Source organism: Sinocyclocheilus grahami, unplaced genomic scaffold, assembly GCF_001515645.1.
Source record: "Sinocyclocheilus grahami isolate Dianchi unplaced genomic scaffold, SAMN03320097.WGS_v1.1 scaffold44.1, whole genome shotgun sequence".
NCBI classification, from domain to species: domain Eukaryota; kingdom Metazoa; phylum Chordata; class Actinopteri; order Cypriniformes; family Cyprinidae; genus Sinocyclocheilus; species Sinocyclocheilus grahami.
The window spans coordinates 620,192-641,808 of NW_015505223.1; the positions used below are offsets into that span (position 1 = coordinate 620,192).

The window sequence follows — 21,617 nt, forward strand, 5'->3', positions numbered from 1 at the left end:
TGTTTTACATGCAATTGTGGTGGCAACGTGGAAGGAAACTGCAGAAAAGCAGAATAAAGCATAGTCAACTGAAAACACAATGATAGACAATTGAGTTTCAGGTGTTGAGCAGGGGTTTTCAGATTGGCTCCATGAGGGTGTGAGGATAGACTATACAGAAAGTTTAAATAAATTGTAAAAAGTATAAAAATGTACCAACAATAATAAAAAAAAAAAAAAAATTATAAAAAATTTTTTTTTTTTTTTTTTGAACAAAAACGAGACGAAACTAAATGTTATAACGTTATTTCATCTCGTTTAGTCGCGTTATTATTATTATTTTGCAGTATTTCTGTTTCCTGTGTCTCACTTCAGGGGCTGCATCAGGTCGCACTGCGCAGACGCAGGCGACGTCACTTCCTCAAGCCCCACTCGAGGCATTATTTAGAACAGTGTTTCCCAACTGGGGTGCCGCGTCTGTCGAGAGCAGGGGTGCCGTGTAAAAAATCTATTTTTAAATTGCTAAAATGTTCAAAAAAGCAGCTATTATATAATATCCATTTCTAATGTCGCCAATAATTAGAGATGCACTGAAATTCCGGCTGCCGAAAATTAGTTCACCGCTCAGGATTCACTTTCACGTGGTGTGACACTCTATGTATTATCCCGCTCTATGCACGTGTGTGCTCCACTCAGTTGCTCACGGCCCATGTGAGTTCTCCATTCATATACCGTTCATGCTCATCGGAACAGCCCGAAATCAAGTCCAAGTCCACTCAGAAATCGAGCTGACAGGAAACATCTATGTAGTACAGTATTGTTTCTGTTTGTAATAGCCCTACTGTGTTGTAACAAGGTGTGGTAAATGGACAACTCTAGTAATGCTGCCCTCTCATTCATTGATCTGCTAACCGTTATGCTCACGTGTCCTCTGATAATAATAGCTATATACACACACGCAAAAATAAGTAAATATTTTCCAGATAATATTCTAAGAATTTATTTTGGGTTCAATGCAATGACTGTGTTAATATATAAATTATTTAATTTAACAAATGTGTTGTCTTTGTAATATTATTTTGACAATATTACGCTTATTCTTTCCACACTTTTTAATTACTTTTTTTTCACACAAAGTATAAATAGGTCTTTATACATAGACTATATCCACTATATATTTAAGAAAAGGAGTCCCTGATATCAAAAACTCAGAAACTGGAGGACCTTACATCTACTTCGCAGTTCGCACGGCCTGAAATATTACCATCAGCAGATGGAAGCATTGAGCAACATTTTGGGTTGAATTTGGCATCCAGTCGGCGAACCATCTGTGCTGCCTTCGTGTACAAAACACAAAGCATTATGGGTCTTGTAGTCTAGCACCAGCCCTAATACAACGCATGCATATGTGAATGGAACTACATTATCCACCAAACAGGAACGACAAAATCACTTCGTCTGGATGAGCTCACAAACCGAGTTCCCAATCTGAGGAATGACATCCGAACAAGAGGAAATCATGGAGTTATACGTTAAATCATGGGGAATAAATTTATAAGATTGAATCTGAACTTTAATATTAAGAATAGTGCATCTAATAAACTGCATGCACTTCTTCAGATTGATGAGCAACTTCATGGTTGAGAATGAGGAACTAACGGACTCGGTCCGTTATCGCCTGTATTAGACTGTGCCGGATGATGGCAAACATGTCCGGGGAGGAGGACGGGTGTCCCGAGGCGCAGCTGGTCACGGAGGCCGGGCCCAACTGGCTCCGCGCGGAGATCGAGCGCCTGACGCGGGAGCTGAGCGAGACGAGCCGGGAGAAGATCCAGGCGGCGGAGTACGGGCTCGTGGTGCTGGAGGAGAACCAGCAGCTGAAACAACGCTTTGATGATCTGGAGAACGCACATGAGACCGCCAGACAAGAACTGGATCAGCTCAGAGAGGTGAGACGAAATGATACAATAATGTTACAATGCTGCGACTTACGTTCTAAATGTTTGATTTCGCGAGCAGCGGCGCACGAGAGGAAAAGTGTACCAGTCTCCACCCATTCTCACTCTTTTTGTGTGCTTTCATTGTTCTTCAGCACGTAGCCTACTTCACAAAAAAGTGCCACAAATGATAGAACATATTAAGAAATATGCATAAATCTGCTGATATTTTGCCAGTTTGAAGTGCTCGTTATCGGTCGATTGACAGCCTTGTCTGTAAATGATATAGAAATATAGGATCCAAGTGTTAATTATGGACAGTTGATAAAATGATATAGAAATATAGGAGCCAAGTGTTAATTATGGACAGTTGATATTATAATTAACATTTTGCTTGAAATCAAATACAAAAAGCATCGAATATTATTTCATTCAGGTCTATTGTTTTACCACACTGACACTTGGCAGAATAAAATTATCCGCAAAATTAAACTTTTTGAATGTATATAGACTTGATACAGATTATGTCAGCTTTCAAATCACAAAGGTGAAATGCTAATTGTTAGCTCTAAAGATACAAAATAGCCATTCAGTTTAAACTGTACTAGTGTGACTAAACTCCACCTCGGATTGTGTTATAGTTATTGTGCATGTAGGTTTTATGCTTTCAAATAAACTGTGTGACTAGATGGAATATTTGCACTTTTGATAGTTCATTTGTCACAATTCATTATTGTTGTTCTTGATCAAATATTCATAATGCATATTAGGTTTTTGTTGTCGTCTAGTCAGTGATTTAGCCATTTATAATGGAGTCGGAAAGCAAAAAATATCAGTTTTGCTTATCTTTATTGGTGATGAAAAAAAATCAACATTGGTACTTGCAGTCAAATATTTATACTGGTCAGTCTTGTTTATAAATCAGCCAATAAAACGTATTGTTAGACCTCTATAATCAGAAATATTCTGACAGTACCAATATTTTAAAGGGGTCATATGATGCGATTTCAAGTTTTCCTTTCTCTTTGGACTGTTACAAGCTCTTGGTGCATAAAGAAGATCTGTAAAGTTGCAATGACTAAAGTCTCAAATCCAAAGAGATATTCTTTATAAAAGTTCAGAGTCAGCCACACCTACCTAAAACGGCTCGTTCTAACACGCCCCCACATGTCTACCTCACTATGTGGGAAGATTTGCATAACGCCGCCCAAATGTTCACGCAAAGAAAGAAGGCGCAACTTTTATTCTCGCTGTAGTATTGTTGTTTCTGCCGCAATGTCGTAAAGACGCTGTGTGCTTCGTTGTGAAAGCGAAACTACTTTGTTTGGCCTTCCAAACTAGAAATCAGTGGTTAAGTTGTATTTACAACACTGTTCTAGAACAGTTTAACCCAAATGTCCAGATGTGTGCAGCACATTTTATGAAGGACTGTTTACTGATCCTGGGAGAGTAACGTTAGACTAAAATGCCGGCAGTTCTGACTCACGTAAGTACGTTTTCATTTAAAGGATTTGCCACTGATGATTCAAACGTGAGTTTTGAGCAGTGTAGAGTTGCACTTGTTGTTTGTCATTTCTCTGATCACAAATGCAGACAGGGTTTTATGTTTATGCGGCGCAATGCAACGCAACGTGTAAAAAGACAGTATAAGTCATTATAATCAGTAATTATGTCCCCACTGGATGCAACAAATGCCTCGTTTGTAATGGGTTTTCATGTTTTTGTCTCGTCGCTCCGGCCGGGATGCGGCATCAACAGTATGTGAGGGGTGTTACATTTCCGTCTCACGCTTGAGGAATTCGGCCAATCACAACACACTGGATAGCTGGCCAATCACAGCACACCTCACTTTTTCAGACCGATGAGCTTTGTAAAAATCGGCACGTTTCAAAAAGGCGGGGCATAGAGGAGAAACAATAATGTACAGTATGTGGAAAATAATGTGTTTTTTTTACTTTAAAGCGCATAAACACATTTCATTACACCAAATACACCAAATAATGTTCTTTTTTGCAGCATCATATGACCCCTTTAAATGTCATTGCAGATATGTTATATATGTGATATAGATTATATAGCTTTACACAAAGACTATGCAAAGGCTAATATTACATACAATTACGTTTATTTTAGAATTTGTAGTGATTCTTGTTTGTTTTCATTACAGTTACCTAAAAGAAGACCACAGGATTTCCTGCTTGTTATCTATGGAAAAGCAGGATATTAATTTTACAATTAGATTTATGAGTAGCCTATATGTAAAATCAATAAATCCTTAATTTATTAAATACCTCATTTTGTACGTTCAGCATTCTAATATATAGACAAGTGTAAATAGATAAGTCGTGTGATGTTGATCAGAGGCTGCAAATGAAACAAGAAGTGAGATGTTGATGTCCGTTTTTTGAGTGACAGACTATCTTCCTGATATGCCATCCTAAAATAAACCTCGACTGGGATGTATATGAATTGTTTTAGACCTAAATAGACTTCTTATGGTTTTCTTTATTTTCAACTCCGTTTTGAATGTGTTCTCAGCACCTTTGCACAACTTCTTCCTCTCTCCTTTTCCCCTGCAGCTTCCTGTCAACACAAACATGCAGCAAAGCTCAGCCATTAATCCTGATTGTTAGAATTATAGTTTATTTCGAGCTCGTCTCGGTTCTGTATACTTCCTTCCACTCTAATCTTTTCTGCACGGCTCTAAATAGAGGATGCAGTCTTTGTCATGTAGTAAGAAGATCTGGGAAGAAATCAGGCTAAAAAAAGCACCTAGACTAGACTGATCTCACACTTGTGGTGTCAGCAAGGGGCTTCAGCTGGAAGCTATAAAATGACTTGTTTATAAAATGCTTTTGTATCAATCCAAGCCACTAGACTTCTGTAGTAGGTCAACGCATGAAATCAGATTAGCAGGCAGATTATCTTGCATGAGTCATTTTATTAACTAAATCAATTCAAACTCATTAATACAGAAAAGATAGATGTAGTCAAATAATAATAATAATTTTCAGTGCATAATAATGATGATTAATTTGATTAAACAAATTTGTTATAATAGACATTTCATAATAAATCCAAAAGCAAGATGTGAAAAAACTAGGGAGTTGTTGCTGAGCTAATGAGTGATCCTCTGCTGTCATTTACTGCTTATAATGCTATGTTCATTTCAATTTCATCTTAAAAGTCTTTGTTTTCTGCCAGGAGACATTTTTGGCACATTTTTTCATGTCATCTTTATGAATGAGAAGTGAATGCTTGTAACACTCCAAAGAGAAAGGGAAACTTGAAATCGCATCATATGACCCCTTTAAAGTGATTTTTACTGCACAGCTGTAGAGTTGAGAAATAAGAAAAGGCTTTAAAATATTATGCATTTTAAAAATGTGTTCATGACTATGAAGCTAAGTTACCGATTATCAAGAATACCATTATGATGCCGTTTACGAGATAGCATCGCTTGCTAGCTAACGTTAGCCTAAACAGTTACGATTGTGTTTAGTTGTCAGCATTTAATGTACAATTGTGTGTAGGTAGGTACTCTCCCGGGATTACCAGGCTTGGCATATAAAATGATATGTTGTTAAATAACATGAAACTGTTTGTTAATGCCGCTATCATTATTTACGGTGTTGAAATGATTTTGTTTCTTAGTTTCTGACAAGAACGAGGCAGGAGAGGTTTCTGTGATGGTCTCAAGAGTCTCTACCTATATACCACAACACCAAATGAGGCTTCACCGGAAGTTTACGAGCTGGCTTCTCTTTATGCGGAAGTTCCAAAGAACGCTCCGTGCTTATGGTCAATTAGGTCTTGTTACTAGTCACATTTATTTGTTTGTTTACATTTATTTTTAATCAATTAATACATTTTATTTCAGCTGAAGATATTTATTTAATTAATATTTATTGTTAATATGTATATTATTATTATTTTTGTTTCCAGATTTTAGGTTAACGTTTAAATAATTAGGTCCCATTACCAGTTGCCATTTACTTATTTATTTAATTAAATTTTAGGTTTACATTTAAATATAATTAGGTCCTGTTACTACTCAGCATTTATTTATTTTAATTCATAATTTTTTTTAGATTTAGTTTAACATTTAAATATAATTAAGTCCTGTTTTTGATCACCATTTATTATTTCTTTTTTTACCTTCACTAATTTATTTTAAATGGTCCTGCGGTGTGCAGAACAATTTTTAAAAGTTCAAAGATTCTATGTTTCTCAATTAATTTGAGCTCTCTTATTTTTGTTGTGGTAAGGTGTTTCAAATGCTTTTTTTGTTGCTTTTTCTATTTTCTGTTAAATGCTGAGTGATGTCAGATGTGAAATATTGATGTTAAACCATGAGAGAGTGCACATGCTGAGTGCATTAAAGATAGGCGTAGTGATCAAGGCTCAGACACTTTGGATCAGACGGAGGGTGAGGTGAAACGAGGAGACTAGTTAATCCCATCCAAGTACATCAGATCTACTCTCTCACCTGTTTGAACTCCAACACACAAACACACACATTCTCATTCTCAAAATACTCTCTTAGCATAGTAAGACACAGTCTCGGCAAGAGTAGCATTCCTTATGCCATATGCCAATAAGGTGTTTTGGTAGGTTACATTAATATGACCACAGAGAGAGATAAATATTTTGGGAAATAAAAAAATATTTTTGCCTGCTTTCAGTTTAAGAAATAGTGTTTACACTACAGCTCCAATCTAGAGTTTTACATGCTTTACGCAAATTCGAAAAGATGTGCAACCGGAAAAATAATTATCTTATACACTACCATTCAAAATTTAGGGCCAGTAAGATTTTTGAATGTTTTTGAAATGTCTCTTATGCTCACCAAGGCTGCAATTATTTAATCAAAAATACAGTGATGTTGTAAAAGATTATTAACAGTTTTCTATATGAATATATTTTAAAATTGTATGTATTTCTTCAGCTACAAAGCAGAATTTTCAGCATCATTACCGCAGTCTTCAGTGTCACATGATCCTTCAGAAATCATTCTAATATGCCGATTTTATATTTTTGTGGAACCCACAATATATTTTCTGTTCAGGATTCTTCAATGAACAAAGTATAAAGCAGCATTTATTTGAAATAGAAATCTTTTGTAACATTATAAATGTCTTTACTATCACTTTTGATCAATTTATTGCAAATAATAAAATAACAAATTTCTTTTAAAAATGCCCCCAAATTTTAATCGCTGCATGAATGGCAAATACTGATAACATCTCCATTATATTGTACATCCCTTTTTCTTGGAGTAGATAGTAAGTAAATAGTGTAATTCTTCTATGTTGAATGTGGAGTGTGCTGAAGGAGCTCCAAGTCCATCACAATCATATCTCAAATAAACAGTAAATCCAGGATGAAATACTTTGTCAGCTGTTCAGTCCATCAGAAAGGGTTTAAAGCTTGAAAGAAGGGTGAAATGTAGTCTTCTTCAACAAGAGGGATGAGAATAGAGCCTCCAGCAGTGTGGTGGGTCCACAGCTGTGCAAGGGGTGGGACTCCCTCACCATGTTGATACAGCCTATCTACAGACTGGTGTGGTTTATAGGGTTTGTGACTATTTAAAGAAGCAGAAGTAAATATTTGAGGTTTCTTAAGCCTAGTGATGGAAAAACAGCAGTTTTCTAAATGGAATGTTCTTTTTTTTATATATCAAGATTTGTAGCTTTATCTCAGGGGTCTCCAAACTCAGACCTGGAGGGCCGATGTCCTGCAGAGTTTAGCTCCAACCCTAATTAAACACACCTGAACCAGCTTGAAACCATACTTGAAACTTCCAGGCAGGTGTGTTGAGGCAAGTTGGAGCTAAACTCTGCAGGACAGTGGCCCTCCAGTGAGCCCTGCTTTATCTGATTAAAAATACTTGATGTAGAATTCTACAGTTTAAATGCATATTTCCTCCTGATAACCATGATAAGGTCTAGCGATGATGAATGTATTTTACTCCAACACATTGAGCTGTAGTGCTCATGAGGGTGACAGAGGTCCAGCTTGTAACACGTCCTATAGTCGCTGTATTTGCCGAGTTATTACTTCTAGATGGACAAAATTTGCAATTACAAATTCTACATATCTGCTTTTTAAATCGCATTGGTTAAAATTTGCATTCTTGTGAGAAAAATAAGTTGCATTGGTGTAAAAGTCACATGATGTTCAGAAAAATTCACATGATGTTCACACAATTATGATGTTCAGAAATAATGTAAAATACCAAATAAAACGAAATTAAAACTTTCTCATTCGGGACAAATCCAAATCTGTGCTCTTTGCCTAAGTTTTGCGTGCATTACATTAATTGCATTATATAAGCTGCTTTGAACTAAAAGCACGTTTTGCACGACTTAAATTCTGTAAAATATGGTATATATTTTTGATAAACATCCCTAAACTGCACGTAAAAAAAAAATGTAAAAATTTTGATGCAGAGAACAATCTGGCTACAAGAAGCTGGTTCCTTTCCTCTCTATATAACTTCCTGTTTTCTGTAACTTAAGAGAAGTATATTTGAAAAATTAAGACTGACTTGTGCAAACTTTTAGAAAGTAGAAGATATTTTCAGACTGTCCAGCCACTAACTGCTTGTTCATTCTTAATGCATTTGCCATTTAAAAAGAGATCTGTAAACTGTTGATGCTAAACTATTTTTATGTGCTGTCAAAACTGAAATGGCTGAAATCTGAGTCAGATCAAAGTCAGCTAAAATCAGTTAACATGCAAACCAAGTTTCTGTTAACTACGCTGTGGGGAAAAGCCATTTTTGAGTCTTCTCTCACATAGAGCAATGCGGTCTGGTTTCTGAATCAGCTGTCGTTGGCAAGCATTTTTGTTGTTGTTGTTTTCAACAGAGTCAATTCCCTCTGAATTTCCCTTTCAAATACATTTTTAGAGTAGCAATTGTGTTGACAAGTCTACTGTATTTTTTTGTTGTGCGAAATAAATTGCACTCATACATCAAATATTATGCAAGTAACTTTTAAATATTGATAATCAGCAAATCAGCATATTAGAATGATTTCTGAAGGATCATGTGACACTGAAGACTGGAGTAATGATGCTGAAAATTCAGCTTTGATCACCGCAATAAATTACACTTAAAATATATTCAAATAGAAAGCAGTTATTTTAAATAGTAAAAAAAAAAAAGTTTTTGCTGTACTTTGGATCAAATAAATGCAGTCTTGGTGAGCAGAAGACAAAAAAAACAATAAAAATCTTACTGTTAAAAAACTTTTGACTGGTAGTGTAGACTGATTATTCTTATAGATTGAAACAAATGTGAATTGAGCAACAACAAAAACGTTGCTGGAGACGGGCTTATTATTGAAAATGCAAACTGCTTGTCTGCCAGCAGGAGGCGCCTTGAGAGCGGTAGAACTAGCCGTTTCTCCAATAATGGCTGTAATCAAAGCAGCTCCGCTCATGAACGCTACTTTATCAGAAAAAATAAAAATGCCATCGAACCTTTTCTGAAGATGGTCGGTTCCCTTAAGAGATACATTCATATAAAACACCCGCGCCGCGTTTTGATTTTGAAACGTGCAGTGCTCATGTTTATTCAACAAGTCAAACGCCACAAATAAATCAATGTATGGGAAACACTGGTAATGTATATCGGAAATGTGTTTAAAAATTATACCACCTTTTAAAAAAAATAAAAATATCGCGATACATATTGATATTGAATTATTGTCCAGCCCTATTAGACATTGAAAACAAACAACCAAGAAAACTAGGCTTGCGGATTTGTTCGCTGTAAAAGTCTGTGCAGGTGAGGAGTCTTATGTCTAACATCACAGCTTAATCTTTCTCCTGAGGTCTTAATAGCAGTCTTATACAGCAGTGGCATGGATATATTTAACAATACCTTTTCTCAGTACTAGTTATACAGAGTAAACTGTGAATGCAACTCTGGTTGAGTTTAATCAGAGCAGAACTGAGAATTGTAAGTTGATTAAGAGATATACAAGGAATCAGTTTATGTTACACAGAAATGTTGTCGTCTTTTATTAAAGACCTGATCACAAAAATAGGTTTTGCTAATCAGTAGTTTGGGAATAGAGAGAAACACACAGTGTTGGAGGTCTGTGTGTTGTTGGCATGGCCTTTATCCATCAGAATAAGGTTCTAAAGAAATGTCTTGGCAACCCAGAGTGATAGGTGGACAGCTGCCAGCAGCTGCTGTGGCAGGAGGACGACTTAGTGCTGACACCATTTCCACGTCTCTTTCTGTCTCACACACATTCTGATATTATTATGGGCCAGGGTCGCTAATGGACGTTTCATCAATTTACAGGCACTTTCATTTCCCAGGGGTTGATTTGAATTAAACCTGGTTTCAGCTTTTTTCTATGCCTTCGGTTATTTTACTCACCCTCCCAGGCAGGGCCGTGCACAGACAATTTAAGGGGCAGTGGCCGAAACTAAAAAAAGGGGCACTACGGGTTGGGGCAGGAGAAGACAGCACACGCACTTAGAAATTTCAGACTTTATTAAAGATGTTTTGATAGAATAATCACAACTACGCATTGCTTATAACAAACTATTTACATATAAATGTTTTACATGTTGATGTTCCTTTTTTTTTTTTTTTACAGCAAAACCTTTCTATTCGATACCATGTCTTTTTCAATGGTCAGAAGCAGAAGATCATTGAGTCGTTCTTGTCCACATGCATTACGAAGTTTAGTTTTCACCAGCTTCAATTTTGAGAATGAGCGTTCAACAGAGGCTGTGGAGACTGGCAGTGTTGCAGAGATTTTCAGCAGCTTGAAAAGTGTTGGAAACACAACATGAGCTTCAAAGTCTTTGAATGCTTCCAAAATTGCATGGACACTTTTTTGTGAGCATGTGTATGAAGAGTGGAAAACTCTAAGCTCAGTTAGCAGCTGTTCTTCCTCCTCTTGAAAACCGTAGAACTCACAGAGAGTATGGGCAGCATTAAGTGCTTCAGCATTTGCAGTGTCTTTCCACTTTGATGGCTCAATCAAACAATGCAGTGACATCACAATTTTGTCAGTGTTGCCTTTCCCTTGAAATCAATCGTCTGTGGAGTTCCTGAATCAGGGAATCCAAAAAAGTGAAGTACATCCTTCCTCTAGAGTCTGTGGCTGGTGGTCCTCTGTTGCTGATGTGGAGCAGTACTTAAACTTTATTGGTACTTTTCGCCATCTTACTTGCCCTGGAATTTCTTCAGGCACATTGATCGCTCTTGTCTCTGCTTGAATGGTAGCATGGTGATGTATTTCTTTGAATTGCTCTTCAGTCCTCATTGTGTTCATTCTGTTAATGACACCATTTACAACAGTGTATGCTGCTGCCAAATCCAGGTCTTGCCGCTGAGGAGCATTTGAAGCATGCTGCTGTTTCCATGAATATTGGAGTTGTTATCTCCAAGCAAAGGATAAATTCAAAGTTAATGCTGTGCAGCAGCATGTTTGCTTCCCCTGTAGCTTGAACAGGTGGCTCAGACTTTGTCAGATCTTCTAGGAATTGCACAACTGCAGGGAGGCATTTTCTGAGAGTCTTTAGGGCTGTTTCCCTGCAGCTCCATCGGGTGTCTGAGAGCTTCTGTAGCTCAAGGGCACGCTGGCCTGGATTCATGGTTTGCTGTGTTTGTACAAATGCTGCATGTCGTTTTGTGGAGTTGGCAATGAAGGTGTAAAGTTGTTCAACTACTGTGAAAAAAACGGACAAAGTGTATGCTTGACTTAGCGCTCTCCACTAGAGCAACGAGCATGGCAATGAACATATAATGCCTTTTCATTTTGCTTTTGTATGCTTGACTGTAGTCCTTTATAAGGCCCGCTCATGTTGGTAGCTCCATCGTAGCCTTGGCCATATATGTCCTCAACTTTCAGCTGGTTCTCCTTCAGCACAGTCATTACTAGGGTTTCAAGTTGTTCTCCTGTTGTTGACTGAACATCACAGAGCTGAATAAAGCGCTCCTTTATCATCATGTAATGCACATAACGCACAACATGAATGCATGAAAATATTGATGCTTCCCTCACTTCCTTCAGTATGGAGCGTTTAACATAAACAGCTAGGGCTCTAATTAGGTCATTTTGTATTCGGTTTGAGAAGAGAGACACCTGAGGTTTTTGATGTGATGCCTGTTTTTCCTTGATTTTGTCAAGATGAAGCTTCAGGACACTGTCATATTGGCCAACCATCTCCACAAGCTCTAAGAAATTTCCTTTGTTTGAACCTGACAGGCTTTCGTCGTCACCTCTGAGGGCCATGCCTTGTTTTGCTAAGTACAATATAATATCGAATAGTCGGTAGATAATCTCCCTGTTGTTTTGCCTTTCTCTTTCTTTGGCTGCTTGCATTTCTTCTTTTTCTAAAGCTGCATCCAATGCTTTTCTTTTAAAGGCATTCCACCGAATCATGCCAAGCATGTGTGACTCTGTCCTGCTATGCTCCTTCATTTTTTCTTTAGCCTGCTTCCATAGACTTACCCCTACTGACTTCCAACCTGTCCTGCTCTTATACTTCTCATCATTCATGAAAAGCCTGCAGCTGAAACAGTACATTGCATCATTCTTAGGAGAATACTCTAACCAGGGGTGTTCTTCATACCATTGCCTCTGAAATGATCGTCCTTGTTCATTTTTTTGGGAACTGCAAAATTGGACGACAGGGTCCTACTGAATTTGACAATTTTGTGAAGGCCGCATTGTATGTTATATTGTATTTCTTTACATGGGCAGGATCTGATGGATTTTGTAATTGGAACTAAAACTCAAAGTCTTCTGGCTCTTTCTTTCTTGTGTACACTGCTGTGGCTGCCTCATTTTCCATATCTTCTTGTTCTGCCTCTGTCTCTTCTCTCTCTTTCTCCCTGTATTGCCTTTCTGTCTCAATCTGAATATTTTCTGTCATTGGCTCAGTTCCATGACCTTCACTCCATGACCTTCACTCTGATTTGAGTTGACTCTGAGGCAGAATCATCTTAATATAGAAAATGAATAACAAACCTTTAACATATTGTAAATACTGCTTAATGCTAATTCAATTTATGTTGCTGTAATTGTCTATCTTTCTTCTTATCACACTATAGCACAGGGGTGCTCAAGCTCAGTCCTGGAGGGCCATTAACCTGCAGATTTTAGCTCCAACTTGCCTCTAACACACCTGTCAGGAAGTTTCTTTTATGCTTATTAAGAGCCTGATTAGCTGTTCAGGTGGGTTTAATTGGGGTTGAAGCTGAACTCTGCAGGACAGCGGCCCTCCAGGAGCAGGACTGGGCACCCCTGCTTGAGCTGCTACTTTCAGCCAGTTTAACAGGCTTACCTGTACCTGTCTGATTTGGCTGATGCTCAGTGGGCTCTTCCTCACTCTCTGAGCCTGCCTCTGCTGCCTCATCTTGAATGGAAGTATCAGACATTTAATTTAATATCATACAGCATAAATCTATATATTATGCTATACTATGCTAATGTAAAAATCTTTTAGAACATTTATAGTAGCCAATATTCCATTTAGATAATGTATAGTCCTACTATTAATATGATCCATCTTTGCAGTGTTGAACTGCCTTGAGCAGCCTCCCTTCGCTTTTTCTCTCTCTGTTTCTGTCTTCTTTTTGTGAAGGCATTATTTTTCTACAAAGTGTGCCAATAACAGCAAATTTGGTGTTATTTATATCAGATCATATCGGGTTCAACAATTTGATTCGACAATAATTCTCGTTCGAGAATATGGATATTTTGTACACACTGTTAACTTAGCACCATTATTAAAAGACCAGGAGCAAAACATTACCAACACAAATACAAAAACAAACTACCAAATTATTAATTCAACCACTGTTTGTAATAGATTCATGCCCTTTCACTGCCTGTCGATGGGACGAACTTCTGAAACTGTTGTCTCCACTCCAGCACTCGGACAGAGACTGTGATACTGGGGAGCGAGCGAGAAAACATGGAGTGGATTAGCGGAAACAGTGGATCATTAGCAGAGTGTTAACAGACGTCCAGGACCGGGAATGCGTGTGCACAGGGGCAGCGGCTGAGAGGGGCACCTCAGACGATGAGTGCAGAGGGGCAGCACGCTGAGTCAATATTTATTTTGATTACTTTCGTGTGACTGATCAAGTTATTATATGTAGCTAGTATGAGTAACAAAATGTGTTCCCTGTGTCCAGATTTTACCGCAATAATAATGCAAAAACTGACATTTCAAATCAACCTTTAAATGTCAACTTTTACAAAAAGTAGTCTTTAATAGTGTAAATACTGTATATATCCAAATACATAATCTAATACATGTTATTTATTTTATATTAGGCCTATAGCATGGTGTATTTTTATTCAGTTTGTTAACAAAAGTTCTATGTTTAATATAAGTGAGTTTGTCGTTGTACCGTTTTGTTGTTGTCCATTCAAGCAATTGACACAGAATTGCCGCTAATTCAAAAGTGAAAGTAAAACGCGCAAGGGCATTTAGAGCATTCACTATTTAATAGTGAAAGAAAGTGAGCAAAAGAGGGAGAACCCCAACGAACCCCACCCCTCAGGGATACAGGTTTTACCGGTGTTGTCACACGTCGATTAACCAGTGGGATTTCATCACCGTCACAACCCTAATACACATGCACGCACACACACACACACACATACATATGTATACATATACATACATACATATACATATACATGTATGGCTGAGCAGTAACTGCCCTACCCCCAGTGATTTCGGCCACTGCCCCTCAAAATGTCTGTGCATGGCCCTGCACCCTCCACTTGTTCTAAACCTGTATGAGTTGTTCTTCTGTTGAACACAAAAGAAGATATTGTGCCCATACAAACCTGCCCATATTTGAATGTGTCAGATTGTTAGGCCTTGCATCAATGTGCTTTGTCCATCATACATCAGTGATCCCTGCATGCTTTTCTGTTAGCCATTCAGCCAGGCCACCAGCACAAATGGAGCTTTTAACATTTATGGCTTGTGCTGCCATGGTTGCTTGTGTGTGTGGCAACTTCACAGTCAGGCTGTAGGATGCTAATGACATCATTCAGACTGGCACACAAATTTAGGGGGGAAAGAAAGAGATGGAGTGTTTGATAAAAAGAGCACAGAATTCAACTAGTTTTGTCTCTAGCTGGTTACATCATCAGTTTGCAGGTAATGCATCTTTGTGTCTTACAAAATGACCCACATACATCAAACTAAACTGTCTATGGGAATCCTGAGATTTGGCTTCAATATCTAGCAAAGGCCTAGACAGGATCAAAAGACTTCAGAATTTGTTTGTGCTAATTTTGGGGCAGATCTGAAGAAAAATGTTAATGTTAGATGTGTGTTGAAGAATTTCAACTGACAAGGTCCTTGGGTCTTAATTACATTTAGCCATTTAACTTTTGCCCCAAATCCCATAGCGTTTCTTAAGTACAATTAAGATTAATAAGCACCAACACTGTTAATTTCAAGCCCACAAAAGAAGATATTGTGCCCATACAAACCTGCCCATATTTGAATGTGTCAGATTGTTAGGCCTTGCATCAATGTGCTTTGTCCATCATACATCAGTGATCCCTGCATGCTTTTCTGTTAGCCATTCAGCCAGGCCACCAGCACAAATGGAGCTTTTAACATTTATGGCTTGTGCTGCCATGGTTGCTTGTGTGTGTGGCAACTTCACAGTCAGGCTGTAGGATGCTAATGACATCATTCAGACTGGCACACAAATTTAGGGGGGAAAGAAAGAGATGGAGTGTTTGATAAAAAGAGCACAGAATTCAACTAGTTTTGTCTCTAGCTGGTTACATCATCAGTTTGCAGGTAATGCATCTTTGTGTCTTACAAAATGACCCACATACATCAAACTAAACTGTCTGGGAATCCTGAGATTTGGCTTCAATATCTAGCAAAGGCCTAGACAGGATCAAAAGACTTCAGAATTTGTTTGTGCTAATTTTGGGGCAAATCTGAAGAAAAATGTTAATGTTAGATGTGTGTTGAAGAATTTCAACTGACAAGGTCCTTGGGTCTTAATTACATTTAGCCATTTAACTTTTGCCCCAAATCCCATAGCGTTTCTTAAGTACAATTAAGATTAATAAGCACCAACACTGTTAATTTCAAGCTTATCCTCATCCAGCCTCCACCCTACAAAACAAGTAATTTGTTTATAGCCGTACCATTACAACTTGATAGACTTCAAACATAATTCTAACCCTAATCTCTCTTAAATCATATTCATACAGGCATATGGCCAGGTTCACTCCACCCGTAGAAAGGTGGCTGCAGACGGGGAAAGTAGGGAGGAGTCCCTCATCCTCGAGTCGGCATCTAAAGAGGCGTACTATGAGCAGAGAGTGCAAGAACTGCAGGCTGACCTACGACAAACCAAAAACACTCTCACCAGCACCCAGGCGGAGAACGAATGTCTGGGCACCCTCGCACTCGAGCTGAGAGAGGTTTGTGCTGTAGAGGGTTTTATTAAGAGTATTGAATTTACTAAACATATTTATGAAAGTTGTCCACATAAAAATTTACTCAACAGCAAACAAACCCAGTCAGTTATGAAACCAGTAGTGTTATATTCTATATGTGAATCTATATTCTTTATTAGTCATTTGTCAACTAAAGTTTGTTGTGTCCTTAAGAATAATGAAATTGTGGAGCTGCAGCGCAGTCGTCTGCGTGATGACATTCGAGAGTACAAGATCCGAGAGTCTCGTCTGCTGCAGGACTACACTGAACTGGAGGAGGAGAACATCAGCCTTCAGAAACAAGTCTCCACCCTTAAACAGGGTCAGGTTAGTAGCCCTGACCATTGATCACATCCCAAATGTGGGTGTGGAAGAGTAGACCAAGCTCATGAATGGTAATCAAAAGGTTGCTGGTTCCAGTCCCACAAAGCGAAGACCATGCACCATCACCTTGGAGGCACTTTGGATGAAAGTGTCTTCCTAATGATAACTACTGCTTTCACATAGTTGCATATGTACAAGTCTACTGTTGCCATAGCCTTAGTCTTTGGTTGGTTTCTCCTAAATCTCTTCCAAAGGTGGAGTTTGAGGGACTTAAGCATGAGAATCGACGCTTGGAAGAGGAAGTGCAGTACTTGAACAGCCAGCTAGAGGATGCTGTTCGGTTACGAGAAATAGCTGAGCGTCAGCTAACGGAGGCTCTAGAAACCGTAAAGACTGAGCGGGAGCAGAAAGCAGCTCTTCGAAAAGAATTGACACATCACATGACCCTGGGAGACTCGCTCCTTGCCAGCTCATTGGATGGGCTCAAACTGAGTGCAGATGAACCAAATAACGACGAAGCCATTCTGATGTTTGAAAACGGATTTGCTAAAGTCAGCGATGCTAATGATGAAGATAACAGATTGTCTTCACCCAAAAGAGATGGAAACTTCCGTCCCGCACCAAGTCTGGTGGATGACTTGTTGACAGAGCTGAACATCTCAGAAATCCAGAAACTCAAGCAACAGCTCTTACAGGTATGGCCATTTTTATGTGTACCGTTACAAATGCAATCCTTCGCATTTCAACCTTTTGGTCAACCTCGTTGACATAGTCACCTTGTTCCAGACCACTTAAAATGTAGCATTTTCCCCCTCCATTTCACCTTGCAGGTGGAGCGGGAGAAGGTAGCTCTTCTCACCACTTTACAGGACTCTCAGAAGCAGCTAGAGCATGCTCGAGGAACATTAGCCGAACAGCAGGAAGCAATGATGAGACTTAGCGATGATTTGGGCGTAATGAGGAGACTACAGGCAGGCAAGGAGCGGCAGTCGGCCCTGGACAGTGAGCGAGAGCGGGACAGTCGAGAGGACAATGATGTGGACTATTATGAGCTGGATATCAATGGGCCAGAGATTCTTCGCTGCAAGTATGAGGTAGCCATAGCAGAGGCAGGTGAACTGCGAGAGGAGCTTAAGACACTAAAATCAGAGCATGATGAGGTGAGTGGGACTGAGAAAAGTCGAGTTTTGTTCAGTATTATTTATGTTTTATTAATGGGTTGAAGGCACATTTCGTGGCAACTTGATTATGCATGATTCTTCTAGATGAAGGCCGAGTATGAAGAGGTACGGGCACGACTGGAGGGACAGGTGCGTGACCTCAGCATTCAAGTGTCTCAGCTGGAGAGCAGCAGTCGCACAGACAGAGATCAAGTCACTCGGTTGGAAAAGGAGCTAAAGGAAGTGAGTGCAGTTGCGGGCGAGACAGAAGGCAGTCTCAGCGTTGCCCAGGATGAGCTTGTTGCCTTTAGTGAAGAGCTTGCAAACCTCTACCACCATGTCTGCATGTGCAACAATGAAACCCCGAATCGTGTCATGCTTGATTTTTACAAAGAGGGTAAAGGAATCAAGACCGATGGTAAAGATTGTCAGTCTACGTTGACCCAAACCAGTGGCAGCACAGCCGAGGCACCCAGGTCAACCTCCACCGCTGCTGACAGCTCTACTTCTGGGACACCAGTCAGAGAAGATCCACGTCCTGAACCAATGGACATCTACAACCTAGTAGCAATAATTCGGGATCAGATACGCCACTTGCAGAAGGCGGTGGACCGTACCACAGAACTATCCAGGCAAAGAATTGCTTCTCTAGAGTTGGCCGCCGTGGCGGATAAAGACCAAGCTGCTTGCATGGAGGAGATTTTGAAGCTCAAGTCCCTGCTGAGCACTAAGCGAGAACAGATTGCCACGCTAAGGACTGTGCTCAAGGCCAACAAGCAGGTGAGAACAAAAACGATTAGCTTGGCATGGGTGAATATGACGGCAGAATATTGATCTTCTTGTAGACCATCCAAATGGACTGCCTTAGATTGTAGTATTACAAGAGCGTTTTCTGAACTGTGGTGTGGTTCTGTGCCCTTTTAGACAGCTGAGGTTGCCCTGGCAAACTTAAAGAGCAAATATGAGAATGAAAAGGTCATGGTCACCGAAACTATGATGAAGTTGAGGAACGAGCTGAAGGCTCTTAAAGAAGATGCTGCCACTTTCTCCTCTCTCAGGGCAATGTTTGCCACCAGGTACTGCAGGAAGACAACTGAAAGTTGCTTCGCTTCCAGCTTTCTTCATCTGGCAGAAATTCCTGCTACTGTCCAGAGAACAGTAGGGATATGCAATTCAGGTACTACATCTTTCTTGCACTATCCCTCATTCTCGTTTTCTTCTTTAGGTGTGATGAGTATGTAACTCAATTGGACGACATGCAGAGGCAGCTGGCTGCAGCAGAAGATGAGAAGAAGACTCTGAACTCCCTCCTGCGTATGGCCATCCAGCAGAAACTGGCCCTCACTCAGCGACTGGAGGATCTGGAGTTTGACCATGAGCAATCCCGAAGAGGATCCGGTGCTGGGCCTGGAGGCCGTGGGAAGACTTCATCTAGCCGTGGCAGAGGACCCTTGTCGTTTTCCAGCCCCCATGTAAGTCCTAGACTTCCCTGTAAGAACCGACCACAACCACACGGCCTCATTGGAAGTCCTGCGGTTTTCTGCAGTGAGAAGTATAAAATTCTGTGTGACACTGGATCCGATTAACACGTGTGTAATTGTCACTCATCAGCATCCTCATGCTAACTAACAATCCTTTTACTGTATGTGTGCTTGGGACAAAACAATGCTAGCATGTCACTGTTTGTGCTAACAGTTGATGGCTTCATTAATACTTGTCTAAAGGTCGGGGCCTAGTCCTTCTCCTGTAGATCTACCTGGAGAGATTGGATGGGTTGGTAATGGTACCTACTAGGGTTATCACAATCACTACATTTTTTTATTTATTTTTTGTAATAGGCAGACTCCAATATTTGGGTACCGAAGTGAATCTCTTTAGTTTCGACATTCGGCACTCGTGACATTTGTACTACCTGCTGTTTTTTTGCTTTTTAAAGAAAGCAGTCTGGCGCCGACATATAGTGATGTTGCGCTCCGGGCGTCCCGAGTTCGAGTTCCAGCTCGCAGGCCTTTCCCGATCCCATCCCCTCTTTCCCGATCCCATCTCTCTCCCACTTCGCTTCCTGTCTAAATACTGTCCTGTTACAATAAAGGCAAAAATGCCAAAAGCAAATCTGAAAAAAGAAAGAAGGAAAGCAGGCTGTAGTGCATACTATTTTCCGGTATGCATTGATTAACTGCATGACCTACCACGATTGTCAAAATGTGCAGTATATGACCAAAGCACATTGGTGTGTAATGTACAATGCAATGCATTGTTTCCATTTTCATTGTTTTTGTACAAACAGATATTTTAGATTATTCCAGTGAGTTTAGTTGCAACCCATAGATATCTATAAACAAGGATTGAGGAAACAATTAAGAAAAAGTACTATACTTTGAAATACATCTACGTCTGTCTAAATTAGTCTTTTCTCTCTGAACATCTGAGACCAGTGTTTCTGCTTCAACCCAACCAGCACTGAATGTCATTGAGTTAAACCCAGTTTCACAAAGCTAGTCTGTTAATCTCTGTGTCAGTGCGAATAAATCTGTGTAATCCCAACAGAGACGCACCTTACTGAGCCTGCTGGGAGCTTTGCAATCCAGGTTGCAACCGTAAAGGACATAATTCATGATAAAGATTTTTTGTTAAAAATGACAAAAAATGATAGGTGTCTTTTGTTAAAGATAATGTCTAGATTTATGGCCTAATGGTTAAAGAGTCGGACTTGTAACCCAAAGGTTGCAGTTCCGAGTCTCGTACCGGCAGGGATTGTAGGTGCGGGGAGTGAATGTACAGCGCTCTCTCCCACCTTCAATACCATGACTGAGGTGCCCTTGAGCAAGGCACTGAACCCCCAACTGCTCCCCGGGCGCTGTAGCATAAATGGCTGCTCACTGCTCCGGGTGTGTGTTCACGGTGTGTGTGTGTGTTCACTGCTGTGTGTGTGTGCACTTTGGATGGGTTAAATGCAGAGCACTAATTCCAAGTATGGGTCACCATACTTGGCCACATGTCACGTCACTCACTCACTCATGCACAGAAAAGATGTTAATTCAGAAATTTTAGACTAAATTTCTTCAAGATGAATTTGAGAAGTTGGTTTCAACTATTTTATCATGTCATTCCATGTCTTTGTTGATTTTGTTCGTACTGTTTCATCTAGCCTTTCAGCCAGCATAACACATTGTCCATGTTATCTTTACAGTGGTGACTCTGAACCACTTTATCGTGCATGATCTGTTGTTCTCAGTTTGAACTGTTTGTATTAGTTGGCATGTTGTCTGTTGCATGTGAGTCTTCTGCTTCCTGCAGTCCATTGCATCTGGAAAAATGATTCTTCTGCTGTGTACTATTGTTGACGGTAACATTCACTTGTCTATGTCCAGTGTTATCAACTTGACTTATTAGCTATATTCATTATTTACAATACATTTGGGTCAGCTATGATGTAATAATTCTGATGGGCATTTTGTTTCTCAATTTTGCAGTAATTTTATTAGCTCTGGAGATTATCTGCAAACGGTTATTTCCCCTCTTCCTCCGTTCTACACTATTCGTCCAGAATACACATGCCTGGTCCAATTTTGGAAACAAGAAATTTGTCCCTGGATGTGGCTGCCAACCGATCTATGTAATCATTATTTTGACTGTTACTGTGGTATTTTTTTCTGCTTTGTTTTTGTTTAATGTGCACTTCCAGTGCACTAGTTAATATTATGTAAGAGTTGCACATTTCAGTATGCTTGGCACATTTGTGTTTT

General features: G+C 39.5%; 1 protein-coding gene across 3 annotated transcripts; it reads left to right on the forward strand.

Moving 5' to 3' along the window:
• Positions 1-1,338: 1,338 nt before the first annotated feature.
• LOC107582381 (protein bicaudal D homolog 2-like) lies at positions 1,339-21,475 on the forward strand. Of its 3 annotated transcripts, none has more exons than XM_016268190.1 (9): positions 1,339-1,928; positions 16,160-16,372; positions 16,562-16,714; positions 16,966-17,406; positions 17,542-17,871; positions 17,977-18,651; positions 18,796-18,947; positions 19,097-19,343; positions 21,345-21,475. In XM_016268190.1, the coding sequence occupies exons 1-9, from the start codon at positions 1,677-1,679 to the stop codon at positions 21,345-21,347; spliced, it is 2,466 nt and encodes an 821-aa protein (XP_016123676.1). In that variant the 5' UTR covers positions 1,339-1,676; the 3' UTR covers positions 21,348-21,475. The 3 variants fall into 3 exon arrangements, with proteins under 3 accessions (XP_016123676.1, XP_016123675.1, XP_016123677.1); XM_016268191.1 differs by lacking the exon at positions 21,345-21,475 and adding an exon at positions 5,571-5,717 and having other exon boundaries at positions 1,856-1,928; positions 19,097-19,907; XM_016268189.1 differs by lacking the exon at positions 21,345-21,475 and having other exon boundaries at positions 19,097-19,907.
• Positions 21,476-21,617: the final 142 nt, after the last annotated feature.

What these genes read in the sequence shown, in the direction of transcription:
- LOC107582381 (XM_016268189.1), top strand. Translation starts at nt 1,677, where the DNA reads ATGATGGCAAACATGTCCGGGGAGGAGGACGGGTGTCCCGAGGCGCAG. An exon ending in CCACCCTTAAACAGGGTCAG is followed by an intron (nt 16,715 to 16,965) that starts GTTAGTAGCCCT and finishes TCTCTTCCAAAG; the next exon opens with GTGGAGTTTGAGGGACTTAA. An exon ending in AGGGCAATGTTTGCCACCAG is followed by an intron (nt 18,948 to 19,096) that starts GTACTGCAGGAA and finishes TTTCTTCTTTAG; the next exon opens with GTGTGATGAGTATGTAACTC.